Genomic DNA, 20,852 nt, shown 5'->3' with positions numbered 1-20,852 from the left:
TTAAAGACTGTGCATTTGAGTATTTTTGACAGAAAGGGCAGAAGTGACACCGGTCTTTAGTTTTCAACCTTGGCCAGGGTTGAGTGTGGGTTCTAAAAGCAGACGGCTGACCCGAGCTTCCTTGAATGCAGTCGAGAACATCAATTGACAGAGAGGAGTTGATGATATCCATAAGTCCAGCAAGTGTAGAAGAAACAGCCTGTAGGAGGATTGATGGTATTTGGTCTAGAGGACAGGTGATGGGCCAAGAGCACAAGCTTAGAGACTTTGTCCTCAGTCAGAGAGTAGAACGAGGTAAGTGAGGCACTATTGAGCCGTTTTCACATATGCAGTCCGGATAATATCTAGATATTTACAGGAGGACTTCTCCGGAGATTCTCCCGACCTAGCCATTCACATATGCTCCTCACAGCGGAGGACTTTCCCTGTCAGAGGGGAGGGGGCTCTGGGGGTTTCCCGAGGTAAGACGTGATGTAAAACAACAACGCGGAAGTAGCGGCCGAAGTAACAAAGTCTGCGACACAACGTTATAATGAGAATATCTGCCTTTATATCAATGCTATGTGTAATCCAATGGAATGACAACATCCACAAAAGAGTGGAGAACAACATACTGACGAGCAGGAAACATAATGCAGACGTTTAATGACATGCATGGAGATCGTAGTGGTCGCGTGCAGACACTTAAGGCAGTCACTGTATATGAACGTCATTCTCTTTCCATTGGCTCAAATTGAAATCTCCAGAGTATATTCGGCCACGTTCAGACATCAGCTCACTCGGATTTTTTGCGGAAAAAATACTAGGGGTCGGGCCGGAGAAACTCCGGGTGAAGTCTGCACGAAAAATGTTGCTGTTTGCGTTCACACATAGCCTAAATCCCCTCTGGGTAGCCAAATCTCCAGAGTTTTTCAGGAAATTGCCGTATGTGTAAAAAGGGTTTTGGTTTGTGCCTGTGGGCTGAGTTGGTCAGGGTCAGAAAACTGGTTTCTGACAGTTGAAACCTTTTCAGTAAAAATATAAAGCAAGCAAGTCTGGTGTGAGTGATGTGGATTTCCTTGTTGTTGATATGTTTGATGATGAAGAAATTCGCCGTTGAGACTGACTTGCTTTCAAAGAGTATAATTTTATTTAAGCAAGAAACAGCATCACTGGTCACGTCTGACCAGGAGGATCAAGAAGCCAATAATGATCTCTCTCGAACACACAGAGACAATTGCTTATATGCATCCAAACATCCGCTTTTCGTCATGGGTCATAAAACATCACGTTACACAACCACATGTGGCAATACTCCTATACAATACCTCAATTTAAACATTCCACCTGAGGGGACTCCTAAATCTCCTTCAGATACTATCACAAGACGCACCCATTGTAAACTTATATTATCTCTGTCCTAGTTACATCAGACACTTCATGAGCAGAGTGGAAGAGGAGGTAGTGGAAGAGGAGGTGTGTGTAGGAGTGAGTTAAAAGCACAAAACATTTATCATGCATGTGTGGCATTGTGGATCTTGTTCTGATAATATTTGGTCTTAGCCGTTTAAAGGCGTTTAATTTTCAAAATTGAATAATTATTTTTGCATCATAAGACGTTATTTTAGTGAGTAGTTAATGAATGATCATACAGCATTTAAACGATGTGGCCTACAAAAACTTTATACTGCTATTAACTATTTGACTAGCCCATCCCTTTACTGGACATGTTTGTAAGTATTCATTTTACGACAGATGTACTTACAGCTGGGAATTTCTCAGTGATGCTCATCAGTGTGATTTACAGCCGCACGTGCCTGCGCGAGGATGCTGCGTGGCTCACGTGTGCATCCTGCTTTGCACCTTCTAAGGTGTTATTATCTCGGAGCTCCGCCCCCTTCGCCTTTTCAAACGTATATTAACTACAGCAGACACCTCGACATGTCAGAGAAGCAGAGGCAGTTCAGCCGGAGACTGAAGGTCAATAAAGCAGCTCTATCATCCCGCTAGCAGCGAAACAAAGAGGAACACGATGGTCAATGAACAGCGCTTTGTGATTAGTCTGAGGATCATTGGATCCGTGCTCAAGGACACACCAAAACTCAAGGTGAGATAATACGCGGACATTATTTATTTGTTCATTTTTTAAACAAATTTGCTGCATTTGCCTTGCATGTTGTGAGTGTCTGATACCATTATTTTGTATTTTCTATCCACAGGTGTTCATGGTATCTGTGTTGTGGTCTGATGAGACGGACGTTATAATCTACAGGTCCTTCCAAGAGTTTAAGAAATTTCATGTGAGTCAAAAATAGACAGAACAGAACTGTAACATCCCACATAGTGAACTGTGTTGTATACTGTATTTATTATAGAATATTACAATGTATATGTTTCATTTATACAGAAGCAGCTGAAGAAAAGGTTCCCTCATGTGAACCCTTTCAGGAGAAATGACAGAGTGATCCCCAAATTTAATGGTAAGAATAGTTGTACTGTGTTTTCATAAGTCCTCTTTAAGAAATGTTGACTTCTTTTGAAAAAGCATCAATCAAATTGAGATTCTGCGCAATAAAACTGTTACAAAACATTTTTTTTTGCATTGATCCAACTTGCATTCTGTCATTAGTGGAGTGAGGATTGGCATTCTAGGAATTAGTTAAAACAAACTTTCACTTTGCATGTGAGTGCTGCATGTGTAAAGTGTCATGTCCTCTGTAAAAGAATGCATAGCATGCATGTGAGCAGTCAGAAAGGGAAAAGGATGCTTTACAAATAGATGATCTTGTAGCACTAATATTGAAACTGTTTTCTCTCCTCTCTTTAGGGAAGGCGAGGAAGAGCCTCCAACAGAAAGGATCCAAGACAATGGTCCGTCGTATGAAGTTCCTGGAGAGCTACTGTGATGAGCTGCTGAAGTGCGACCAAATAGTGACTCAGAGCTCTGAGCTCACTCAGTTCTTCCTGCCCAAAGACCACGACCTGCAGACGGACTTCACCAAGAACAGGTAGATTTGTCATGTCTGAGTTGTGTTTCAAATGAACAAGACGTTGATAGTAGGTTTGTTTTTTTAATGTGGCATTCCTCTCTTGCAGCATCATGATCCTGCTATCTGACGGCTCAGACGGAGGAGGAGGGGACCACCAGCCTGGAGGAAGTGTCACCCACCCTCTGGTCACCCAGACTTACCGCTGTGTGGCCGCTTATGAGACAAAAGATGCTAAAAATCGTCCATTTAAGGTGGCTGTTGATGAGAAACTGGATGTCCTGATCAAAGACCCCGCAGGTTAGCTCTTTACCTTTTCATTCAGCATTTACATGTCTTTATTCTTTAAACCCTGATCTCCTTTTACACTTCTTTCTGTTTACTTAATGTGTGGTTTATTCTCTCTGCAGGTTGGTGGCTGGTGGAGAATGAGGAGAAGCACTTGGCTTGGTTTCCCGCTCCATACCTGGAATCATGGGAAGGAGAGGAAGATGATGATGCAGGATTCCAGTTAGGAGGTGTGACATGTACTTTTACTCATATTCAGTTTCTTTTCAAGAACATGGAGGACACATTTGTCACACAGAAAGAATTTACTTCATGTACAGTACAAATCTGGATTACATAACTACTTATGTAACCCAGACTTTTGTAAATAATTGTTCCAATTAATGGTTGTAATTTGTAAATTGCTGTAAACCTTGCTGTTACAAATAGCAAACACAAGGGAGTGGTCTTTAACAACTTATCATTTAATGTTGTGTCTTTGAGTCTTAGTGTGTTTTGAGCTATGTAAAGCACTTTGATTGAAAGGTGTATATACATATATACATATATATGTGTATAAACGTTTTCAATATCTTTTTTGTTTCCTTCATTTGACCTAATGTCAGAAAATTGAACTATGACGTGTTCTCTGTGATCTGACGCTGTCCTCTCGTTTGTCACCTTAAGGTGCCCTGTACTGTGCTGTGAGGAGTTTCTCGGCTACGAAGGATGACGAGGTGTCCGTGCCCATTGGCTCTGTGGTGGAGGTGCTGAGGAAGTCTGATGACGGCTGGTGGCTTATCAGGTATGTCTGATGTTTGTAAAAGTAAACACATCCGACACAGGAACAGGTGACAGAGGTATCAAGATTTGACATCTTTTAGCACATGAAATACAAACTTAATTCTTGTTTTAGGGTGCTATCATAGTTTGCATGCAGTTGAGCTATAATTTACAGGTTGATTAATTATAATTTTTCTTGCAATCCTCTCTTCAGATTCAATGGCAAGGGTGGTTACATCCCCTCCATGTACCTGCAGCCATCCAACAACCCCAGGGCCGGCCTTTACAGCGTGCAGAGAAAGCTCCACAGCTCCACCCTGAACCTTTCAGTAACCGGCAGTGAGTCCCGAGCTTCTTCTCCACCAAGTAGGAATGGAGAAAACAGAGAGAGGTCCAGAGAAGAACCCAGTGTGCCTGGGCGTCTGCACAAGGCCCGATCTCTGGATGTTCTGTCTGAGACCTGGACGCAGGCGCAGACAGACAGAGATGCCTCCTCCTTAGAGGATTATTCACGCAGAACCAGCAACACCAGCACCGAGCTGAGCTTGTCTGGCTTCTCCACAGACAGCGAGTCGTCTTCCAGTTTAACAGAGGGAGCACAGCTGGGTCATTCAAGCGGTAGCGAGCGAAGCAGTCCTGATCTCAGCCTCTCTGACCGTTGCAACTCCAACAAGAGCACCAAAAGCTCCAGATCTGCCGCCTCGAGTGGAAGCGAGACTTCCTCAAACATTCCCAGGGTGCCACCCCGACCGAAAACCCAGGAGATCCTGACCCGCTGCACCACCATGACACGAAAGGCAGCCCTGGCTAACAAGACCCGGCTTCAGATCCAGCCAGAGTCCATCTACAGCCGCTGAGGAGTTAGAAATCCAACATACTGTAAATCAAAGTCTCAATTTCAAATCGATTTGTGTTGTTTAGTATTTGTTGTTAAATATTTAGCTTCATCAACCTACCTATAGGTCTGTCAATCAAATGTGTTGTGAAGCATCTTTTTTTTTTATCTTTGTTTCTTTGTCTTGTCACACAATTACTGAAGAGAAAGCATTGGTGACAAGATGAATGTGTCCTGAAATCCATAAATTGATGTCTTAACATTTTTCATTTGATCAAATGGAGCCTGACATCTTAGGTTTGAAACTTTCACTCAGTTTTAGAATCATGTAGCTTCAATGAAGCGTGAAGGAAAGTCAGTTTTAAAAAATGGTATGTGACATGGTCACGCAATAGTAAAGAATTCTTTATTTTCTCTTAGTCAACTTAAGAAAAAACAAGAAAAGTGGATTGTTGGAGTTTAAGATGCAGATATTTACACTAAACTGTATTTAATGTGTCTTCCTGTTTTCTTTTTCACAGTTTTAACAGAAATTAGCGCGTGTCAGAGTTAGTTGTCTTTTATTTGTAATGTCTTGCACATAGCACTTTAACTTTACTTAATTTTATTTTACTAATTTAATGTACTTGATTATAATAAGTAATAGAAACCATTCTAAAACATCCGGTAAACAGATCATGGGTGTCGTAAACAAGCTGTCAGTAAACAGAATAGGATGATTCATGAGTGTCCTGTCAGAACGTGATCTCATTTAATTATAACCTTCTACTGTTGTTTATTTAAAGACTGTTTTCATTTCCCTTTTTGTAGTTCACTGTAGTTTAAGCTTTTGACATGTATGAGTTTGTATATAAGTTTCACAAAAACAGATCAATAAAATCTTATTTGCACCAAAGTCAGAAATTGTTCTTTGCCATTATTTTAAGATTTAAAAGAAGAATCTTTTCTATCCACACACAACATAGAGTTACTGGTATACGCTCTTCATTTCTCTCAGTTAGATTACTGTAACTCCCTCTTCTCTGATGTCACACAATCCTTTTTAACCCGTCTTCACTTAGTCCAAAACACAGCAGCTGTTAACAGAACAAATTCATTGGTCACACATTCCTCAAATTCACATTTCACTGCACTGGCTACCTGTTATACACAGAATCCTGCATGGCCGGGCACATGCATACATTTCTGAGATGTGACAGCCCTACTGTAGTGGTCGACATCTTTGTTAATTGGAAGGAACAGCTCTAAAACCAGATGTCATCCTTTAACGTTTTTCTGTAATTGACCTTTCAGAACTAAATTTAGTTATTTCTTCCTCTAAACCGTCAACCTGTCTTTTAGACCCAATCCCAACCAAGCTGTTTAAGGAATTCTTTCCTTTAGTTACCAGCTCTATATTAGATATGATCAATGTGTCTTTACTGACAGGCTATGTACCACAGTCAGTTAAAGTAGCTGTACTTAAACCGTAAATGTACTTCGGTCTTAGTGCTGCATTTGATACTATTGACCATCACATCATACTACAGAGACTAGAAAAATTACTTGGAATTACAGGGACTACTTTAAGTTGGTTTAAATTCTATTCATCAGATACTGTAGATCTCAGTTTGTACATGTAAAGTCCTCCATGCACACCATAGTGAACCATGGAGTGCCACAAGGTTCAATGCTTGGACCAATTCTCTTCACCCGATACATACTTCCTCTGGGTAATATTAGGAGGTAAGGCTCCATACATTTTCTTAGATGATACAGTTGTTTTACTTTTGATATTCACAAGACACTTACCTCTCAACTTATACTGCCATTTATTGACGATGGTGGCTTTTTACCAAAATGCATCTAAATCTGATCCTGCTCAGTTTAACACAGATTATAATACACTCTGCAGATTTGTCCTTAGTTGTTCTTTTTTATTCAACATTTTTTATTATATGATGCTGTAAATTGGCACTCACTACAAGAATACAGCAGCACAGGATCTAGCTTCTATTTATATGTACACACATCAACTTTCCACCTTTTTTAAAACAATATTTTGTGCCTATCACTTCAAACTACCAGTCAAATGAATTTGACTCATTTGACTGAATTCCAGTCAAATGTAATTTGTTGTTCCACATGTTAAAAGAGCGAAAGAGAGACATCTCCCTCTATCCCATTTTCAAGCCCAGCCCAGATGGCTGTCCATCACAAGCCAGGTTTTGCCCAAGACTTCTACCGCTTAAAAGGACATTTTTTCTTGCCACTGTATCTTTGCTAAATGTTGCTAAATGCTGTGCAACATAACAGTGAGTGAGGTCTTTTACCTGCTCTTCTTAAAAATTCTATAACAAAGAGGAACATCTTTTACCTGCTTTTTGTTATGTGTCTTGATATAACATTTGTTGTGAATTGGCTCTGTATAGCATAAAGATCGACCAGTAGCTTTTTTCAGTTCCCTGCTCCCAATGTGAAAACCAGAGGTGACCGTGATATTACAGAAAAAAACTCCCAAACTTTTCTTTACCTTCACGTTTTGATTTTTGGTGATGATAACTGGCCAAGAGTTATTTTGATTCCAATAAAAATCTTTATTTATACAGTATATTGTCTCTTTTGACAGGTGCCACCATTTTAAAACAACACAAATTTACTAACAGGTAAAACATTACCATTAATAAGAAAACAAACACTAACATGAGAATATTGTAAATAAGTGAAAAACACACTTGATACATAAAAGAAAAATCAAATGAGAGAAGATTTTAAAAAAAACAAGTCAACAGCCTTGACATCCAAAATTGTAAGTGGAAGTCATACTGATTATTGTTATAATAACAAATTAAGTAGCACCTTTAAGCTGACTTTACAAGTTGCCTTGACAAACAAAGCAAAATTAAGGCACCAAGAAGGCAATAATTAAGTGTTTAAAACCACTGGATAATCAAATTCACATGTCTTCACACTACATCATTAAGGTTTTTATATACAGGTAATTGTATGTCTGTATCTAATTAAAAAAATGTCTTACTGGTTTGTTTGCTCACGGGAAAAGTCCCCGGGTTGTTTTTTTTCCCGATGCTTACACCCAGCATTAACCTTGTTCTCAGGCCAAGTTACAAATGCTACAGGTGTTTATTGTTGGCAATGGTTGTTTAAGTTGAGCTGCAGCTAATTGATGCAGGTCGCAAGTTATTTGTTATCAGCATACTGAGCATCATCTGAGAGAGTTTAATTGTCTAATAGTTTGTAACAGTTTGTATAGCTTACTTTCACACAGATTTTGGGAGGTTTGAGGTTTGTGGATGCTGAATGACGGATAAAAAGCCTGAGGGTCAAGAAGTTACTAATATAACATGTGAGAATCTGAACTTACTTGGCGACATTGAATTGTAATTGGTAGGTGCTCGCAGGTTACTTCTTGGAGTTATGCAAATGAGACGGTTTTACAATCTCTCTCACTTGTCTGCTGAAAGTCTGGTCTGAGTGATCCCAGCGCATTTTGGGAATTTCTCATCCAAAGCTATCCATTTTAATAATTCAACTTTTCAAATTTGAACTTGATATTTACACTTTAGAATATTTAAGCGTCATTTACATAGCAGGAAAATACTGCTGATAGACTTTAGACACGATTTTTCTGGTCTATGGCACAGTCATTTCATCCATTCTAATCTTCAATGACTACTGATTTGGAACACCGCTTTGCATTGGGTGTAAGAGAGGGGCTGACTTTTTTGTTTCCATCAGTAAATTGAAAAACTGTCCACCTTTCTAAGTTGCAAAGTTACACCAGGACAGGAAAGACATGCCATCCATACCATCCACCATTTTTTCCTGTGAGAAAGGTTCAAAGTGTAATCCAAAATGTTTAACTTGATTAAAGTTCTTGAAGATTTTTTGCCTCTCATCCAATTCACAATCAGTTCTAGATGTTTTTATTTTGATTACTGGGCCTTTCAGGGAGAGGTAGGGGGGTAAATGACATACAGGCCAGATTCGAACCCTTGCTGCCTGCCCCAAGAACTGCCGCCTCAGCACATATGGCTCATTAAACCAACCACCCAGCCATCGACACTCCAGCTTCTTCTATTCTAAACTGACTGTAGGACGGAAATTGAATGAGAGCCCTTCGACTTTAGCATAAGTATTGAAAGACACCTAAGATGAGGCTTATATTTCAATCTCTGCCCACCAGTCAGTTCAGAACAGAAGATGAGAGGCGAAAGGACTCGATGAAGTTAAACTGAGTCCAGCTGTCTTCTAGACAAAACTGTGTGGACCTGGATGGCGAGAAATTTGTTTTCTAACCTACTTTTTTCATTTCACATGTATCATATCAACATAAAGGCATTTTGACCTGGTATCTATGACACATAGACTGTCCACACCAACAGAAACGTGCACGCCTGTAACCTACGCAAATAAGAAATAATGATAGTAAATCACAGCATAAGGCCACACGATACAATTAATCACCTGTAACAAGTTAGTAATAAAGTTGAAGTACACAAAACAAAGCCTGACAATTACAGATAGGGTCAGACAGGCAGACAAAATGGTAATCAAAGAGAGCGACTGGCATTGTGTTCATATGGCTTTACATGAAATCTGTCAGGTCACCTTATCAGGGTGAAAAACGTTCACGTGAGGAAACATGAAACACATTCCACAAACATAACCAAGGAGTGCCAAGATCGCTCAAAACACGTTGAAGGACATGGCAGGGGTGTTCTTTATTTTTCATTCATGACAGCCACAGTCATTTTGTAAGTAACCTCATTTTTTAAGCAAGAGAAAACAATGAGTAAGCACCAAAAATTGCAGTACCTCAAATGGCCACTGTAGGCTTGCTCCAAAAGTGAGTCAATCACCATAGATCACAATAAGAAATGAATGTAGAATACATTTCAATTTCATCATTATTGCAATATGAGTATTGGCAAATAACGCATGACTAAAGTATCAATCATTGCATTAAATAAGGTACTTTTTTTTTTTTAAAGGAGCAATATGTAAGATATCCACAGACTCAAATCATAAAATGACCTTACTATAACATCAGACATTAAAAGGGAACAAACTATGTTGAAGTGCTGGTTTCTCTGTCAACAATTTAGCAGCCAGTATGTCCTCCTTCTAAGTTTAGAAGGCAGGCGGTTGTAAGAAAAGAAAAGAAGAAGAAGAAGAGACGTTGATAGACTAGTCCTCCCAACCCAATTACCCCACCACCCAGGGATCCCATAAAACATCTTGACATGAACACATACCATTCAAGCAAACACGAATTAATAGGATTATGTTGATTTCCTCCATCATTCAAGAAATAGCCACATAACATACATGTATATGGGAGGACAAGGGAAGTTACTTATATACTGTATATACGTAATATTCAGACTGAGTAGTGAGCAGGCATGGATGTCATTAGAAGAGCTTATAAACATTTCACAAAAAGTAAGGAAATTTGTGTTTGGTAGATTAATTCTTTGTTGTAACAATGCTTCTTGGCAATACTTCTTTTACCGTCGGAAAGCTTGTTTATTTCCCTTTTAAATGGTGCCACATTTGTAAGGAACATGCATTTGAGGGATAAGCAGCAGAGCCGAGTATGTGGGTTGCGCCCATGAAAAACTTGCCAAATCTTCTCTGTCAGTGGAGAACCATTCCCTCAGCGACAGAGCATGTGGTTGTTTCCGATGTTAAGCTTTTCTTCATTTATGGTAAGCTCCATGGATAAGGTGTCATTAAGCAACAGCAAACATTCTGAGTGAGGTTCTCCTCTCTCAAAAATGCAGGAAAAGGTGCTTGATATATGTTCCCAAAACCTTTAAACCTCCAGGCACTGTCATACCATATGAACGTATCATGTAACTCAGACTGATTTTTTTTTAACATGAATATAAAAATATTAATATAAACTCTTCAAAAAAACGTGAGCTTACTTTTCCTTTCTCAAAAGTGAAACTGTTTTAATGGAATTTTACGGACTGTTAAACATTTGTTTTGATTTATGATCGAGTCAGGCCCCTCCCAGTGTCATCAATGTTTTTTTTGGACTCTCCCTTTAACGCTGGCATCCAACGTCTCATCTTTGTGAACAGAACTGAGCTGCAACAATTTGTTGTCTTTAAAAAAACACTGCGTGTATGGTCACGAAGACAACACGAGCATATTGTTAAGGTGCTTGATATATGTTCCCAAAACCTTTAAACCTCCATGCACTGTCAAACCATATGAACGTATCATGTAACTCAGACTGATTTTTTTTTTTAACATGAATATGAAAATATTTATTTCAACTCCTCAAAAAAAGTTTAGAAACGTTATTTCGGTCACTTATTCTGCCCCTTTAATATTATCTATTGGTGTTGTATTTTATATCGTTGGAAAGCCTTATTAGTCACCTTTACAGCGAGGTATAACTTGTAAGGAATGTTCTTCTGTTGGTATTCACTCCTGCTTTGAGCTTCAAGTGCTGTCAGGTGTGTTCCAGTTACAGGTGTATGACTGACACCTGATTGGCAACTAACTGACAGCACTTATGGAATCAGCTTGGGCATGCTGTTCATGCTAGACTTACCAACAAAGCCACACTGGTTGACCTTCTAAAACTCCTGGTAGAGGAATGGGATGCCATCCGACAGCAAAATGTGTCAAGGCTGACACTTCTGACTTCCCTAAAAGGGAACAAACTATGTTGAAGTGCTGGTTTCTGCCACATTTGTAAGGAACATGCATTTGTGGGATAAGCAGCAGAGCCGAGTATGTGGGTTGCGCCCATGAAAAACTTGCCAAATCTTCTCTGTCAGCGGAGAACCATTCCCTCAGCGACAGAGCATGTGGTTGTTTCCGATGTTAAGCTTTTCTTCATTTATGGTAAGCTCCATGGATAAGGTGTCATTAAGCAACAGCAAACATTCTGAGTGAGGTTCTCCTCTCTCAAAAATGCAGGAAAAGGTGCTTGATATATGTTCCCAAAACCTTTAAACCTCCAGGCACTGTCATACCATATGAACGTATCATGTAACTCAGACTGATTTTTTTTTAACATGAATATGTATATAACGTGAGCTTACTTTTCCTTTCTCAAAAGTGAAACTGTTTTAATGGAATTTTACGGCCTGTTAAACATGGAGCAATAAAGGTGCAATATAAGTGACCGAAATAACGTTTCTAAACTTTTTTTTGAGGAGTTTAGATATTAACAATATGCTCGTGTTGTCACTCGTGACCATACACGCAGTGTTTTTTTAAAGACAACAAATTGTTGCAGCTCAGTTCTGTTCACAAAGATGAGACGTTGGATACCAGCGTTAAAGTGAGAGTCCAAAAAAAACATTGATGACACTGGGAGGGGCCTGACTCGATCATAAATCAAAACAAATACAGTTTAATTTTTGAGAAAGGAAAAGTAAGCTCACGTTTTTTAAATGCCTCACTGCCGTGGCTGACACCAGGACCTTTCCAAGCTGTCACACATAGTTGATGCGCCACTGAACTTTGGAAAAGTCTTTGTCAGCTGTGACGACCCCTCCCATTTTGCTCCCACTCTGCCTGTCTGCTTTTGTGTTTCTTGTGTTTCCAGGTGATTGGAGGTGGGATGTGGGTGGAGCTAGTTATAAAGGTTAGTTATAAAGGAAAAAGTTACAAAGTTATTTAGGCCTGCCCAAGAGATGTGCTCACTCTCTCTCAGAGGGGCATGCTGAAAACATCAGTACATTCTTGTGTATTTTTGGAAGATGTTCATATATGTATATGTGGTACTTTAGTTAATTAAACTTTGAATGAGTAACTCTGTGTGGCCTCCCTCCTTTGTTACCTGCCATGAGCCAGGTGGTAACACAGCCCACCCAACTCTGCTGTACGAGCAAAAACTTTATCCATGCTTTGACCGACTGAGAATGGACATTCAGTGACCCTGAAGGAAGCAAATTAAGTTTTAACCCAGATCAAGAAGACTTTAATCCCTCTTGCACTCTGTAGCTGGGAGGTGTGTGGTTGCCTTTCTCTGTGCTCTACTTTCACAAAACATTCAGAACAATTAGTGCCAATGGGCTGGTAGTGGGGGATTGCATGTCCTCATAAGGCTTTTGCATCATTTGGAATTACCGTCAAAACAAGTTAAAGGCTTTTGGAAGCATATCTTTGCAGCATATGACAACACAATGAAAAATATTGTGTTTTTTTTTCAGCCATCAAAAAGTGAGACTCGGTGTAAATAATATGATAATAGCGTCAGGGGTTTACTGTGTTTCTGATTCAAACTAGTCAGGGTAATTTCATCTTGATGGTGCGCAATGCTAATTTTGGAAATACCACTTAGAAGAGGACATTTGAATCTGTTTGGAAGCAGGATGATTCAGAGAACCCTTTAAAAGCTGCTTCTCGCCCTGCATTTAAGTTTTATGAGTTGAGTTTTCGGCCCTCTATTTTACAGCCTTTACTTTTATGCCACACCAGTAGTGTTGGGTTCACTCAGAGTTTAGGTTTGTCATAACTATTAGAAGAATAGCCTTGAATATACAGTATGTGCATAAAAGATTCTTTCTAAGTGGAATGAACCCCTTAACCTGAATCTATTAGTTGTGTGACCAATAAGTCAATTAAAACTTTTTATGTATATAATCAAGACAATTTTAGCAATTTTATAGAGATTTGTATGATTCATCTAAAATACTTTTATCCCCTTTTCTTATAGCACCATCATGAGGTTGACATTTGTGATTTTGGGGTTATATTCTGTATTTTCAGTATTTGATATAATACCTAACTGTGTTGAATATAGTGTATTCATTGACCTCTCAGGATGACATGTAATAACTTCTCTGATCCATACTTTTCTTTAAGCACCATCCTCAGGTAAAATCATTGTTTTATTCCTTTTTTGGCATTACAAGAAAATATAAGTGAAACTAATACCATTACTTCAGGGCAAATACTAGCATGCTCATATACTGAACTAAAGGCCCTGACACATCAAACAGGCGGCAAAGAACTAGTGGCGACGAAGGCCGCCTGTGGCGTCGCCTCACGCCTTTGCCAAAAATTTGCACTACAACACGCCGCAAAGACTACAGCTGATGGCCAACCACCACGTAAGTTCTGCTCATGCGAGAGAGGAAATAACTCTGCATGCCAGCAGGCGGCGGTAGTCTGTTGTTGTGATACAAGAAGACCATTTTCACACTGCTGTCAGTCACCACTTAATTAGCCTACTAATCGAGAATAACGTCCGAAAGAAAGTTGAAAATGGCACTAGCGTTGTCAGACCTTGGTCTTTTAGTGAAAAAAAGAAGAGGCGGAGGCAACAAATAAGGAGAAACCACACTGATGGCTGAAAGCATGGAGCTGCACGCTTAATGGAGAGCTGGAGCTAAATGAAACCTCCAAACAGCCAATCAGAGAGATTCCTCTCACCGACTGCTGATTCAACATGCCGGACACACCGCAAAAACTAGGGCAACGACCGCTCACTGACGGTCCAACTAGGACCGACGGCTGATGATCTCCTTGGTGTGTCAGGAGTAGGTAAACATTATACCTGTGACCCTATGACCTGATGAGGAATTTGAAGTTTGTGATGATTATGGCGACCACCTTAAGACGAAGTGGGGTGATTTATTTCTAAGTTGTTAATTAACAAAATTAGGACGCTAACATCTCGTTGTGCTGTCTTTGTTGTTATCTGTATTTAATCCAACTTAGAGGAGCTGTAAAATCATTTTCTGCAATATTTAAGTGTTCCCTCATCTTCAAGCATTTCAGGATTTCGCCAGGTTCACGCAAGTGTCCCAGCCGAGTCCTAAAATATGGAAACAAGACACCATGTACAGAGTCTGTATGTAAGGTGAACGGTTAGCCATATCACAAAGCAAACTAAACACACCAGTTCAGTAAATAGCCTACAGAAACATGCTTGTGATTAACTCGTTAGCACGCAATGCAAAGTCTGTAGCCCATGTCCTTAGATTATTTTTGACATAGAGGAAATGTTTTGTTTTGCTGTGTTATGGTCTTTCCCTTAGTCATCACTGATAAGTGAGTACAAGGCGCCAAATTAGGGGTTGGTTTTAGCAGTTTTCAAACTGTCAGAAAAGCCTGTGACTCGACACCACATGTGACTGCAACCTTATCAGTTTTATGTTCTCCTTATAAAGTGTGAGCACAGAAAGATTAGCATGAGAGAAGTGATGGATCGGCTGTCATTCATTGGCAGTAAAGGAAATAGGATTGAGGTGTTTTCCTTCCAAGAAACAAAGTAACTGTGTACTCTGGGAGGGACTTTGTCAGATTAATTGTGTATGCAGAAAAAACAAGGAAATCTCAGGTGAATAAAGAGAAACGTCCTGACGATATGAATAGATAACCTCTGTTTGTTCTGCCCAAACACTATTTACAATCCCAGTTTTATGAGAATATGACAACTGTGTACGTGAGATTTTAATCTGCAGACATCAAAACAGACCCATTGTTGCACCCTTTGTGTGTGGGTGTGTGTGTGTGTGTGTGTGTGTGTGTGTGTGTGTGTGAACCAAGCCGTTATATTTACGATTTACGGTAAATGTGAGCCTGCAGGAAGTACCATGAGTAATGTTGAAGAAGGTAGATGACACATTCTGTTAAACACAAACTATCCCATCCCAGTTACGTGAAGTTACCCTTGATGCTTTGTAACACGATCAATCTTATTTTTTTCTGCTGGGAAGTTAACTTGTGCCTTTTACAGTAAAGTGGCATTTTCTTGATAAAAAATGGAACCAAAAGCTGAGAAGATGTTTGATCATTTGTTTGCTGATAACGAGATCATTAAGCTGGAACGACTGAGACGCACTTCCTTAAAGTATTTCAACTCACTTTTGACAGGAAAGTTCCCTCTTTGTATCTGAATTTGGTAAATCTATTTATAGCAGCACTTTCTTATTTTCTTTATGAAGTGTGGGAAAGTAGTTGTGTTGCAGGAAGGGGGATTTAAGTTTGAGCCTTTGTGCAGGATTCAGCGTTGAGGTTATTTTGAAATGTACTGATCTTACGGGCAGCAAAGGAAATGTTCATAACTCAGATTGATGTTATTTAAACCAGGGGTTCCCAAACTCTGCTATGCCAAGGACCCCCCACAGAGCAATAGCCTCTGGTAACTAACAATTACAGCACTTCAAAAGTCATGAGCAAGCTATCTGAGATCCTCAGCCTCAGCATTCACATGTGCCCAATCACTTAGCAACATTTCTTCATTACCCATTTCCAGACACCTCAAACCATTCATTTTAGTATAATTAACCATTGCTTAAAAAAAAGGATACCTTCAACCCTGATTCTTCTTTGTCTCCACATCCAGTCCCCTTTGTCTGCTTCACATCAGTATGTAATGTTGCTCTTTAGTTATCATTTGTCCTATATTTAAACATGTATTGTTTTTGTCTTCTATTCCTATAATGTTTTTTCTATTAACTGCAAACCACAATGTGCAGAATTTTTATTATAATAGACTTCAAAATAATGTGAACGTGTCTAAGGCTGAGAGTGATGGCGAGAGAATCATGCTGTTGGCGGGTTAAAGCCTTCTTAATAGAGAGCAGGTGCTGCCATCTACTGCCTACCTGGAGTCTCAAACTTGTCTATGATCAGTACAAATTTGAAACATTTAAACATAATATTAATGTGTTGCAGACTTTTTCACTTGACAGCATCAACATTTACAAAGTGAAACATAAATAAATGAGATATAAAGATGTTATATCTCTCTAAAGTGTGGGTCAGACTTATAAGTCAAAGTAAACCTGAACTAGAAATCTCACACAGTTACAAATCAGTCTGTAATGTGTTCCCAGTCTGATGCACAATCTGAATATTATCCAAAATGTGCTTCTAAATTGTTCACTCTTCATTTTAAATGTTATAGCTCCACCTTGTGGACTGAAAACCTGAGGTTGCCCAATCACCAGGACTCTGTTTTTTTAAGTATTTGGGAATCAACTGACTGTTGAAATAACAGGACATGTTTTTTTATATTCCAATCATAAATTAAAAGATGAAAGAAATCAAAAATGTACAAATGTTTCTATATTTTGTAATTGTAATCATGTTGTGTATTTAAAAAAAGATAATGTTCAATTCTATATAATACTGCATTGGACCAAAGAAGTGATTGTGAATTAATAATCAATGACAGATAAATGTTTAAATTGACCAGCTACTCAATAGTAAACCAATAGGTAACACTTTATAATAACCATCATCTATAAAGGGTAAATTGATAGTTAAAGGGATACTTCAGCCGTTGAAACATGAATCTGTATTGACATTGGGTCATATATGTAGTAGAAATGTGAAATAAATTTTGAAGTTGGTGCCTTCTTGGCTGAGAAAAGTTGAATCGCTATGAGCTGTTGGGGTTAGGAATCTCCCTGATTGGCTGCTCAGCTAAGCAAAACAGGAGAGCCAGTGCACGAGAAGAAATACGGAAGTGCCTCTTATATTTTTGTTACACTAATAAAAGACCAAGGGCTGACAACGGCAGTGCCATTTTCAACTTTTTATCAGGCATTAGGCCCACTGCATTTGGCACTCATATGCTACTAATTTGTTGCTGCATCTGCCGGCCTGACCTGCATATGCCACGACATATGAGTGAACCAGAACGGCATATGCCACTCATAAGCAACATATGCCGCGGCACATGAGTGGACCAGACCGGCATATGCCTCGGCACGAGTAGACCAGACTGGCATATGTCGCAGCATATGAGTGAACCAGAACAGCATATGCCACTCATAAGCAACATATGCCGCGGCACATGAGTGGACCAGACCGGCATATGCCGCGGCCTATCACTGAAACAGAAAGGCATATGCCGCGGCATATAAGTGGCATATGCCTTTCTGTTTGTGATAGGCCGCGGCATATGCCGGTCTGGTCCACTGGTCCCATAATCGGCATATGCCTCGGCACATGAGTAGCCCAGACCAGCATATGCATATGAGTGAGCCAGAACAGGATTTGCCATTCATGCCACTAATGTGCTGCGGCATATGCCTGCCAGAACTGACCTGAATATGCCACTCATAAGCGGCATATGCCGTGGCACATGAGTGGACCAGACCGGCATATGGCACTCAGCAGTGAAAACAATTGTCTTTTCGAATCACAAAAACTGTTTATTTATCTGCGTTGTTCCTCATCCTTTTCCGGTATCCCCTTTTTGGAATGACGATTATAGACTACATATAGCCCCTTTAACTTTCATTTTATTGTTTGTTAACAGTAAAATAACTATTAACTAAAGTTTATTAACTGTCAAGTTACCCTTTTTAGATGATGGTTATTATAAAGTGTTACCAAGTCTTGTCTTTCCTTCTCTCTCTTCATATGAATGTTTTTACATCACTGCATGTCACTAATTAAAAATATTCATTTAAAATTGCTGACCATATACTGTATCTTCCTTGAATTTCTTGAGCCCCCAAGCCCTACCTTAATGTTGGGTCTATGTAAGCGATATTACAATGAGTTGCCATTATTTTAAAATCAACAAAGATATCACAGGGTAACTAACGGATTTGTGAGGATGAAGGTTAGGTTACAGAGTAGCCTTTTGATACCAAGTAAAGTAATTCCTAAGATTTTTTTAATTATTTCAAATTGAGAGGAAAATCAATGAAAACCCTGCAGATTGATATTTTTTAATGATATATAAATATATTTAAAAACATGTTATCCTTGTTTTGTTTTTTTTTATCAATAAGCTAATAGAAAATGTAAGACCTGTACAGTGAACATGTTTTGGTTACTTATCAAAGTTTAACATTCACTTTGTGAGTGCCATACGGTAAAAATAAAAAACAAGTGTGTATGTTTTTTTTTCTTTTTTTAAGCTTTATTCATTGAAGTCCATCATCCTATGACTAAAGTGACACAGAGCTGTAAACATCAGAGCAGCTTGATATTCTCACAGGGATCATTCACATGTAAACATTTGCAAAAAGGGTTCACTAGTAGTTATTTGTTTATCTGTTAGAGCTCATTCTGACTGTAAGTTATTCTCTTTTAGTATAAAAAAAAGCACTCTGTATTACGCCCACGGTGCTTAAAAAAAAAACTTTAGAAACTTTTATTTAGTGGTTTTGTAATAATCTCGAGGATTATTGTCTAGAGTCTTTCTTTCCCTTTTCTTAATGTGAATGTGTGTGTGTGTGTGTGTGTGTGTGTGTGTGTGTGTGTGTGTTGAATTAGCGAGGCACTAGTCAGACTCCGCCCCAGAGACCTCAGGTGGGATCCTCTCGATGGATTCAGTGGACGAGCTCTGGGACCGCTGAGACTGAGAGGACACATTCTGTGATGCCTGAGGGCTGTCCGTCCCAGCATGCATCAGGGGAAAGTAGATGTCATCCATGTTTGGAAGAACAAACACTTTCTGTAGGACAAAAATCATGCATGTCAGAAAGGAGAAAAAAGCAGAGTCAATGATAGCATGTTGTTTTGTTTTAGCTTGTTCACCTGAAACTCGTCCTGCAGTTTCTTTTCAATCCACTCGGTCACATGACAAAAAGTCACCTCTCTCTCACCCAGTTTGGGACGGACATGCAGATCCAGCTTGGGGGGCACACAGAAGCTGTACCTATAGAGGAGATCACAACTCCATCAGATCTATTGCTATGTATTGAGCATTTTATTTCTGTTAGTTAGCCACCCCATGTTGTTTCAAAGACATGCTAAGACAGGAGTCCTTTATCTCATCCACGTAGTTACCCTAATGCCTCAGTACTTGCCATATTCTGTCTGTAGGCGGTGGTGGGATGTTGACGACCAGAGTCCCTGACAGCTCCTGGACCTCAACGGTGAGCAGCAGGGGTGTGTTGGACATCTCCTCAAACTTCTTCTTAATAAACTCGTTCTCTGCTGCCTTCTGGAAATACTTGGATTTGGCAATTTTGTCCACAAATTTCAAAATCTTCCTCCCCGTCTTTCCACCCCCTGTGCTGTTAAAGAGAAGGAGAGGAGAGGAGAGGAGGGGAGGGGAGAGGAGAGGAGAGGAGAGGAGAGGAGAGGAGAGGAGAGGAGAGGAGAGGAGAGGAGGGGAGAGGAGAGGAGAGGAGAGGAGAGGACAGGAGAGGATTAAAGTGAAAGTAGAATCCATTTGGAGCAGAACCAACACTATTTATAATCCAAGAACAATGAAAATTCACAAAACAGAAGGGCGGATGTAACACTTCATAGTGTTATTTACTAGAAGTCACACCTTCCCTCTTTGTATCTGTTTATTCATTGGTCATTTTTCCTAAATTACCTTAAATCCCCTTTTGAAATTGAATGAAAAAGAGTTGAAACCTTTTTAAATTAGTAACATTTACCCGTCAGAGCAAGGTGAAGATCCCTTCTCTCCCATTGGACCCTGAGGCTCAGAGAGGAGCAGCTCTTCCTCATCAGATGAACCAGCACTGGAGGACTCCTCATCGCTGTCGGCCAACACACTGAAGATTGGCCTGCAGCTGGGAGGAATAGAGAAGGTCAATAATAACATTAAGATAAGATGAACCTTTTTTTCTACTAGACATTTTACAATTTTATTGAGTTTTGCATTAGTTGATGCAGGACACCGAAGACATACTGTACATCCCAGCTGTAATCAGCCGACAGCCAGCTGATCGAGTCATTGTTACATCACACACGCACACCAATCACAGCTCATTGTCACATCAAGGCGGTCTATTTAAACACAACTTCTGTCTCACTGACCTCTGCTACACTGCTGCTGCTGGCAAAGCTTTGCCTCTACCACTCTACTGCCTTAAGCCTTTGGCTCCCCCTTGTGGAGGGGATTTAGCACTGCACTCACTGGAAACCTGTGAGCGTCCTTTGGGCAGAGCCTTCCAACTCCAAGCAAAAACAATCCATTTTGCAATAAAGTGGTTACATTTATGACGAGAGTGTTCCTGACTGAATTTTCTTAAAGAAATGAATTAAACCATGCAGACTTTAACACCTAACAGATACCTACATGGTCTAATGCACAGGTG

At 39.7% G+C, this 20,852-nt stretch overlaps 2 protein-coding genes across 3 annotated transcripts in view; one reads left to right on the top strand and one right to left on the bottom strand.

The window, feature by feature from the left end:
- Positions 1 to 1,895: 1,895 nt before the first annotated feature.
- Positions 1,896 to 5,746, top strand: LOC109990431 (NADPH oxidase organizer 1). Its single transcript, XM_020642576.3, has 8 exons — positions 1,896 to 2,086; positions 2,199 to 2,279; positions 2,387 to 2,459; positions 2,807 to 2,987; positions 3,076 to 3,266; positions 3,377 to 3,484; positions 3,921 to 4,038; positions 4,231 to 5,746. The coding sequence occupies exons 1-8, from the start codon at positions 2,012 to 2,014 to the stop codon at positions 4,871 to 4,873; spliced, it is 1,470 nt and encodes a 489-aa protein (XP_020498232.2). The 5' UTR covers positions 1,896 to 2,011; the 3' UTR covers positions 4,874 to 5,746.
- Positions 5,747 to 18,686: 12,940 nt separating this feature from the next.
- tex2l (testis expressed 2, like) overlaps positions 18,687 to 20,852 on the bottom strand; it is a 21,625-nt gene continuing 19,459 nt past the window's right edge. For both annotated transcript variants that reach the window (XM_020642578.3, XM_065949989.1), the window contains exons 9-12: positions 20,187 to 20,324; positions 19,605 to 19,814; positions 19,333 to 19,453; positions 18,687 to 19,249 (exon numbers count right to left, since the gene is read on the bottom strand). In XM_020642578.3, the coding sequence (XP_020498234.1) occupies positions 19,076 to 19,249; positions 19,333 to 19,453; positions 19,605 to 19,814; positions 20,187 to 20,324 (643 nt within the window). In that variant the 3' untranslated portion in view covers positions 18,687 to 19,075. The remainder of the gene's footprint in view (positions 19,250 to 19,332; positions 19,454 to 19,604; positions 19,815 to 20,186; positions 20,325 to 20,852) is intronic.

The sequence above is a fragment of the Labrus bergylta genome, chromosome 21, assembly GCF_963930695.1.
Source record: "Labrus bergylta chromosome 21, fLabBer1.1, whole genome shotgun sequence".
Classification (NCBI taxonomy): domain Eukaryota; kingdom Metazoa; phylum Chordata; class Actinopteri; order Labriformes; family Labridae; genus Labrus; species Labrus bergylta.
Note: the sequence above shows the minus strand (reverse complement) of the source record. Positions and strands in the feature narration are given on the sequence as shown.

Bases quoted from the DNA above. Each gene is read 5' to 3' on its own strand.
- LOC109990431 (XM_020642576.3), top strand. From the start codon at position 2,012: ATGGTCAATGAACAGCGCTTTGTGATTAGTCTGAGGATCATTGGATCC. The intron at 2,460-2,806 runs GTAAGAATAGTT...TCCTCTCTTTAG, and splicing joins AGTGATCCCCAAATTTAATG to GGAAGGCGAGGAAGAGCCTC. The intron at 2,988-3,075 runs GTAGATTTGTCA...CCTCTCTTGCAG, and splicing joins ACGGACTTCACCAAGAACAG to CATCATGATCCTGCTATCTG.